General features: G+C 54.1%; 1 protein-coding gene across 1 annotated transcript in view; it reads right to left on the minus strand.

Annotated features, from left to right (window-relative positions):
* The window catches only part of LOC103582333 (F-box-like/WD repeat-containing protein TBL1X), an 11056-nt gene extending 7081 nt beyond the window's left edge, over positions 1-3975 (minus strand). The window contains exons 1-2 of the mRNA XM_008563961.1: positions 3951-3975; positions 3516-3700 (exon numbers count right to left, since the gene is read on the minus strand). Of these exons, the coding sequence (XP_008562183.1) occupies positions 3516-3700; positions 3951-3975 (210 nt within the window). The remainder of the gene's footprint in view (positions 1-3515; positions 3701-3950) is intronic.
* Positions 3976-8284: the final 4309 nt, after the last annotated feature.

Below are 8284 nucleotides of genomic sequence, written 5' to 3' on the forward strand. Positions count from 1 at the left end.
GGCAGCAGCATTCTGTCATCTTGCCTACTGTCCACCAGGGGACAGTAGCACTCTGTCATCCTGCCTACCGTCCACCAGGGGGCAGCAGCACTCTGTCATCCTGCAGACTGGCCACCTGGGATTTTCCCTGAAACCAAAGCACAGAGCCCGGGAGGCCACGTGTTTTCCTTTTTCTCACTTTGCCTTTTTCATTTATATAAAAGCACAGCCATATACCACACATGAGCAGCCATCCTCATCAATATTTCTTGAAGTGAAAACATTCCCTACTAGGAAGGAAGCAAATGAAGAATTCACATACAATATAGGCAGCAAATAAAAACACCAAACCACAACTGTTTTTAAAACTGGAGGTGGAAATCACTTCCCTGTGCATTTTTAATGCAACAGCTACTCCTTCTATCTAAATCTGCTACATTTTTCTGGTGAGTGGCGGTGGATGGGGGTCAATGCAGACAAATGAAGCCCCTCGGCCGTGGTGGGGTTCCATGGGGAAAGGGAGGCCCGTGTGCCCCAAGTGCACCAGTACACGCCGGAGCCCAGGGGTGGCTCTGTGAGAAAACACGGGAGAAACAAAACCCACCCAGGGGGCTCGTGCTCCTGTGCAAACAGCCCGGAAATACAAAGGGCAGGGGAGTTCTACCAGGCAGCTCAGCGTGCTGGGTGCACAAAGGAGCAGGACTGTTCCTGAGGGCCACCAGGGCCCCGAGACCCCGAGGCTAAGCCCTGGAGGACAAAGGCAAATATATCCGGCAGGCAAGGGGGAGGGGGACACACAGGGAACAGGGGTCTACAAAGGAACAGCCTGTGGCAGAGGAACCCTGTGCCGCACATGGGGACCAAGGAGAAGGTGCACCCGCAAGGGGCTTTTCCTTAGGGTGACTGTAGGGCCCCATCTGCTCAGGACAATCCCACAATATTATGCCTGCTGTCCCAGCCCAACAATTAACTAACTTCACACTCTTAATTCATTTTCTAAATAATTTCACACTCCTAAGGTCTCTGGTTTGGAGGATAAATTATACGGTCACACTATTTTTTAGGGACACTGAGTTCTGAAGGGTGTGAAGCAAAGAAGTGAAAGGGCCACATCAGTGTTCCACATGGCACAGATGGCCTGGGAAAGGGGAGGAAGAAAGCCTGGAGTCCAGAGAGTGGGCTCCTGTGTGAGCCAGGGGAGGATGAAGGGGTCAGACTGGAGAGGGGATAACGTGTGGACCTGTGTGTGTGTGCAGATGTGTCTGTGTGCAGATGTGTGCGTGTGCACAAGTGTGCATAAGTGTGAGTGTGCACCTGTGAGCATGTGGCCGTGTGTGTGGGTGTTCATACACGTACATGAGTGTCCAGGCGTGTGAGTGGGCATGCATGTGAGTCCAAGGAGTGGGCTCCTGTGAGCCAGGGGAGGATGAAGAGGTCAGACTGGAGAGGGGATAATGTGTGCACCTGTGAGTGTGCAGACGTGTGCATGCACATATGTGCGTGCAAGTGTACATGAGTGTACATGAGCATGCATAACTTTGGGTGCATGTGCACAAGTGTGCATAAGTATGTGGGCACGTGGCCGTGTGTGTGGGTGTTCATACACATACGTGAGTGTCCAGGCGTGTGTGTGCGAATATGCATGTGTGTGCCTGCGTGTGTGTGAGTGTGTATGCATGTATGTGAGTGTGTGCGTGCATGTGCACGAGTGTGGAGGTGTGAGTGTGCATGCAGGTGTGGGAGTGTGGGCGTGTGTACGTGTGCACAAGGGCAGCTGGGGTGATTCTGGCTGCGGCTGCTGAGAGAATTGATGGGCAGGTTTCTTGGGGCCCAGGAATTTGGAGCCAGTCACCATGGACTGTCTCCAGCTGAACCCTCCTGGGAAGGGCGTCCCCACCCACCCACCACTCCGAGCCTAAGTCACAATTCCTGGGAAGCATCGAGAAGCGGCTCAGAAGTCTCAGGAAGAAGTAGGCTCAGCCACATTTAGCTTGAGGCTTGTTCCAAACGATTAGCCACAAGGAGACCCATTTAAAGAGCCAAGTGGTGGCACGGTGGTAAAGTCCCGGGCACGGCAGCTGGAAATCACACGGCTATGTGACCTTGTACCCTAAGGCACGCACAGACTGCGGGCAGCACTATTAAAGGTTTGCAGATCGTCCGGGGTTAGAGGAGAAACAAGTTTAGACCAGAAAAAGCAAGTGTCCATTTGTAACCACAGCCAGATATTCAAGGGACAATGGACGCATTGGGCGGGAGCTGAGACCGGTGGGTACTAGGGAAAGGCGCAGGCACTGAGGACAATGGAATTGAATTCTCTTAAATTGGTGGCATCGTGGGAACTCCCCAGGGGCTTTGATCAGACCCCTCTGCTTTAACAGGGGATCCCCAACATCTAATGACATTCTGGGTGCTGGTGAGAAAAAATGAGAAGCCACATGGTGGGAATTCATGCTGGGAGCCATGAATTGTCCCCAGGGAATCCAGAGAACATCTGAATGGGGTTGTGGAAGATGGGAAGGATTTTGTGTCACACCAGGGACATGGTGAGGGGGTGTAAAGTGGGGGCTGTGAGAGTTTAAGGCAGGGAAGCATTTCAGGAGGGGCTGAGATGAGGTGTGAGGGGCTCGACCACATGGTCTTCCAGGAGAACTGAGGAATGGGGATTTTTTTTGGACCCTTGAGGGATCTGATGAGGAAAGACTGGGAAGAGCCTCACGTGCTTTGCTAAAAGATCTAGTAAGTCACCTGCTGCTCATATTGTTCTTTTCTGGTATATAATGAGATTATTTTTTCAGCCTCTGGTTGCTTTTACGACTTTCTGTCTGCTGACCACATGCCTAGGTGTACAGATCTCTTTCTAGATGTTCTCCTTGGGGCCTGCTTAGCTTCTTGGATTGAATGTTGATGTTTTCCACCGAATTTAGTAAAATGTGGCCACTGTCGCTTCAAGTAATTTTCCTGTTCCATTCTCTTTTTTCTACCCACATAACACACATATTTAATATTGTGCCATATGTCAATAAGCCTCCACTCATTTATTCAATCTTTTCCGTTCTTCAAATTGGCCATTCTATGATCTCCCTTCCGGTTCACTAACCTTGCTTTTGCAATCTCCAGCCTGCTGTTACACCCATCTAACAAGATTTTCGTTTCAGACATTTTGCTTCTCAGTTCTCCAATTGCCATTTGGTTTTTAGAAACATAGTATTTCCATTCTCTGCTGACACTCCCCATCTATTTACTTATTAAAAACATCTTTTCCTTTATATCCTCGTACATTTTTTTCATAGCTACTTTAAAGCCTTTGCTGCAAAGTCCAACATCTAGATCACCTCAGGGTCTGTTTTTCTCACTGCCTTCCTGTCACTGGGTTAATCCAACTGCCTAGGGTACCTGCGACAGCTCAAGAGCAAAGGGCTGCAGAGGAACTGGTCTGCTGTCACGGTATCTTTTGATTCTGGGTAAAAAATATAAAAAGGCTCCCACATCACATTCTCATGAACTCAAGTCTGAAACTCAGAAGTCCCACTTACTGTGTGTCCTTGGAAGGTTTTGACTGGGCGGTCACAGCCGAGTCTGCATACATGAATACACATGTCTGTGCTACAGGAGGCAAAGGTAGTGTTGTGCTGCCAGTCCACGTCAAGAGCGGGGGCTGTGGAGCAGGAAAGACAGGGAGGACGCTGGCATTTATCAACTGTGCACAGAGCTCGGCTGACTTAGAACAATTAACAGCGTGGTGGAGAAGCCATATCTAGTAACATGATAAAACATATTTCCGTGTGAACAGAGACTCTTTCTTTCAAAGACCTTAAAGACCCTCTCCTCCCACATTTGCAGGGACAACAAGATGCCCCTGGAGAGAGGACCCATGGCCCTTTCTGTGCCCCGTGGCATGCAGGATCTCTTGCTCCCACGGCAGAGGTGAGAAAGGGCAGGTGAGGTGTGCCAGCTGCCTGCCCCTGCACCTTCCTGCTTGAGCAGTATCACCATGGTGGGCCTGTTTGATTTGTTTGCACAGAGAGAGGAGAAAAAAGAATAGGAAAAAGATTTCATAGCCTGTGTTCAAGATACCCCAATTAAAAAACCTCCTGCAACACATTAATGCATCCCATGGATTCGAGTCAACAAGAATCCCATATTAGGGATGAAATTGGGTGAAAGGTTCAGGACTCGTGATGAACACCCTCCCTGAGTACAAGAGCCCCACTGCTCTGCTGAGGGTTTTGAGGTGACTGCCCTCTAGTCACTCCCGGCTAGACCTCTCCATGTCCTGGGTTTCCCTACTCCTTGTTGCAGTGTGAGCCCTGCCCTTGCAGGGACCTCAGAAGTAACAATGACGGGAACAATACAAAGGTTAACTCATGCTGCAGTTCAGTTACGGTCTCGTTCTCTACTTTCTGGGTTCTTTGCTGGGATGGCAGTGGGAAATCCAGCCACTTTCCAATGCACTGAAACGCCTGGGGCCATTGTCCAAAGCCCAGCCCTCGTTCTGCCCTCAGAACCTGGTGCCCTGAGACATTGGAAGAACACGTGAAGACCAGGGTGGTGAAGTCAGAGCAGCCAGACTCCATCCTTGTTCTGTCCCTCAGGCATGTCTTGGGGTCTCAGCTGCACATGGGGATGTTCTGACAAGCCCTCAGGGGATGCTGAGTGTGGAGTGAGACAAGCCATCTCAGGCCATCAGCACAGCTACCAGCCACAGAACGGGTACAGACCTGTTAATCCCCACGGCTGTTGAACCTGTGGCCTCCAAGCCTCATGCCTGTCCAGTTACAGGGAGCAGGTCTGTGGCTGAGGGCGGCTGCTCCCACCTCCTCTCAGGCACCCACTTGCTCAAGTGTCCACTTGGCACTCCGGGGGCTCATGGCCATGCTCCACTCATGTCTCTACATGACTCCCCTGAGGCAGTCTCACTGGAACACTCCCTAGAGGCATTTACACATCAAGTGAGAAGTGACGGCAGGAGGTGGGGGGCTCAGGAAGGAACAGCAAGGGGGAAAGGGAGCTGCTCACGTGATGTGCCCCTTCTCCTTAGGAATCTCAGTGAGTTCCTTTTATTCAGGATCATCACAGGCTGCTTCTGAGAAAGAGAAGCTCTGGAACTGAGCCCTGTGCTCACAGAACCCTGACTGGGAAAGCTCATGGCCTGAGGGCTGTGAACAGTGCTGCACTAGAGCACACGTCACATAGAGAACAGGGTGCTGCCTACATAGCGTTTGGGGCCATCGTAACCAGGTAATGTCTTCAGGGGCCAGGAGCTCAGTGCTTCGAGGCTTAACCATCAAGGTCTGACCACCCTCTTACGATACGAGCTCTCACCATTCCTTCACTGATGGGAACGGCCCCTGCCTGTGCTGTCCGTGCAAACAGTGCAGTTTGCGCTGAGCACCTGCTTGACTCTGGGAGTCTGGAATCCGGGCATGGGGTAGGCAGTGGGTGCCACCATGTGACCAGCCCCAAATGAAAACCCTCAGCACCAAGTCTCTAATGGGCTTCCCTGGAAGACAGCTGACTTCTGGGGGAATTAAGCACGTCCCATGTGACTCCCCTGAGAGCTCACGTCTGTTCTCCCCTGGACTTCATCCCATACGCCTTTTCCCTTTGCTGATGTTGCTTTGTATCCATTCCCACAAGAAGTCATAGCTGTGTATGCTGAGTCCTGTGTATCCACCCAGCAGACGGCCAAACATGGAGTGGTCTCGGGGACCCCAACACAGCAGCCCTCTTGGAGCAGCAGGACAGAGAAGCCTGCCCTGGCTCTTTGGCTGGTTCACGGTTGTGTTTCCAGACTCGGGAGCAGGTGGGTGTTGAGGCGTCTGTACCTTGGAAACCTGAACGACAACACGTAACACAAAATGGGTCTCCTTCCCACCAGCGCGGTTCCACAGGCACCTCCCTCTGTGCATTCACAATTAGTTTAAGGGACAGTGTGCGTCGGCGGGGGGTATTTGCTCAAGCGTGGTGAGGTCACGTGACCCTCAAGGGGACATGCTCCATGCATGAGGCGAGAGGGCGTCCGGCTTTTTGGAGACCTGCTTAGTGCTTTTGAGAACTACAGACTTTATTGGTGTCCCCTTGAGGCGTGCGTCCCGCTGTAGGGACCCACTCAGTATAGAGGGATGTCATGCGTCCCGCAGTTGGGGATCATGCTCCATTTGGATGCAGGGCACATAGCCCTTGGGGATCATGCTCCCTGTGGGGTGATGTCCCTCGGTCTGTTGGGGACGACATGTTCTTGAAGGGTGAGGGCACTCGGACTGCCGGGGTTCTGCTCCCTGTGGGGTGGGGTCCCACAGTCCCCTGGTGGTGAGAAACTCTTGAGTGGTGAGAGCATGCGGCCCGCAGGGATCCTGCTCCCTGTAGCGTGATGTCGCTCGGTCCGTTTGGGAGGACATGTTTTTGGAAGTGTGAAGGTGCTCGGCCCGCGGGGACGGACCTGGTCCGTGAAGTGTGAGGGCTCGAAATCTTATATGTGTCCTGGTGAGGGCGCACGGCCCACGGTGCGGAGCTGCGCCTTTCGGAATGAGGTCTCTAGGCCTTACAGGTAGGTGTCCAGGTGAGGCGTGCATCCCTACCGCGTAGGGACCTGCAGCTTGAGGGCTCCCAACTTTTTGGAGACCTGCTTAGTGCTTTTGAGGACTACAGACTTTATCGATGTCCCCTTGAGGCATGCGTCCCGCCCTAGGGACCCGTTCCTTGTACAGTGAGGTCGCGCATCCCGCAGTGGGGGATCATGCGCCATTCTTCTGCAGGGTGCGGCCCGCGGGGATCCTGCTCCCTGTGGGGTGAAGTCCTGCGGTCACCTCGGGGCAAACAGCTCTTGAGGGGTGAAGGCGCGCGACCCGCGGGAGTCCGGCATCTTGTGGGCTGAGGTCCCGCAGATGGCTGGTGGCGACATGTTCTTCAGGGGTGAGGGTGTGCGTCCCGCTGGGGTCCTGCTCCCTGTGGGGTGAGGTCCCACAGTCTGTTGGGGACGACATGTTTTTGAAGGGTGAAGGCGCTCGGCCCACAGGGACGGACCTGGTCCATGAGCTGTGAGGGCTCCAAATCTTATCCGTGTCCTGGTGAGGGCGCGCGGCCCACGGTGCGGAGCTGCGCCTTTCCGAGTGAGGTCTCTAGGACTTACAGGTGTCCAGGTGAGGCGTGCTTCGCATGGTAAGGACCGCTCAGTGCAGAGGCAGGACGTGCTTCCTGCGGTAGATGAGCATACTCCATTCGGAGGGAGGGCATACGGCCCGCGGGAGTCTTGTTCCCTGTTATGTGAGATCATGCAACACTCGCGGGAACATGGGCCAGGTGTATGGTGTGAGGGCTCATGGCCTTTGGCGTGACGTTCTCAGTGTGCCATGAGGGTAAAAGGCCAGCCCGGGGAACTGCTGCGCGGTCTTGAGTGAGGGCATTCCGCTCGCCTCTGGGACCTGCTCCGTCAGAACTTAAGGTGCGGGACCCTCGTTGGTGAGGTCACGTGGTGGATTTGGAGACCAGCTTACTGCGTTTGAGGACAACAGACTTTATCGGTGTCCAAAGGCTAATGCGGGGAACTGCTGTGCCTTCTTGGGTGAGGGCATTCCACTGGCTTCTGGGACCTGCTCTGTGAGGGCTAAAGGCGCGGGACCCGCGTTGGTGTGATGAGGTGACCCTTGCGGGGGCATGCTCCGTGCCTGCGGGGTGGGGGTGTGCTTCACGCCGGGGTACATGCTCCGTGCGGATCGAGGTCTCGAGGTCTTATAGGTGTCCGGGTGACAGTGCGCGTCTGATGAGGGGTATGTGCTCAAGCGTGGTGAGGTCACGTGACCCTCAAGGGGACATGCTCCATGTGTGCGGCGTGAGGGCGCCCGGCTTTTTGGAGACCTGCTTAGTGCTTTTGAGGACTACAGACTTCATCGGGGTCCCCTTGAGGCGTGCGTCCCTCTGTAGGGACCCACTCAGAGTAGAGGGAGGTCGCGCATCCCACAGTTGGAGATCATGCTCCATTCGGGTGCAGGGTGCGTGGCCCACAGGGATCCTGCTCCCTGTGGGGTGATGTCCCTCGGTCTTTTGGGGATGACATATTCTTGAACGGTGAGGGAGCTCGGCCCGCGGGGGTCCTGCTCCCTGTGGGGTTAGGTCCCGCGGTCCCCTGGTGGCGACAAACTCTTGAGTGGTGTGGGTGCGCAGTCTGTGCGGGTCCTACTCCCTGTGGGGTGAGTTCGCACAGTCCGTTGGCGACGACATGTTCTTAAAGGGTGAAGGCGCTCGGCCCACGGGGACGGCCCTGGTCCGTGAAGAGTGAGGGCTCCAAATCTTTTTTTTTTTTTTT

The sequence above is a fragment of the Galeopterus variegatus genome, unplaced genomic scaffold (assembly GCF_000696425.1).
Source record: "Galeopterus variegatus unplaced genomic scaffold, G_variegatus-3.0.2 Scaffold15736, whole genome shotgun sequence".
Lineage (NCBI taxonomy): Eukaryota > Metazoa > Chordata > Mammalia > Dermoptera > Cynocephalidae > Galeopterus > Galeopterus variegatus.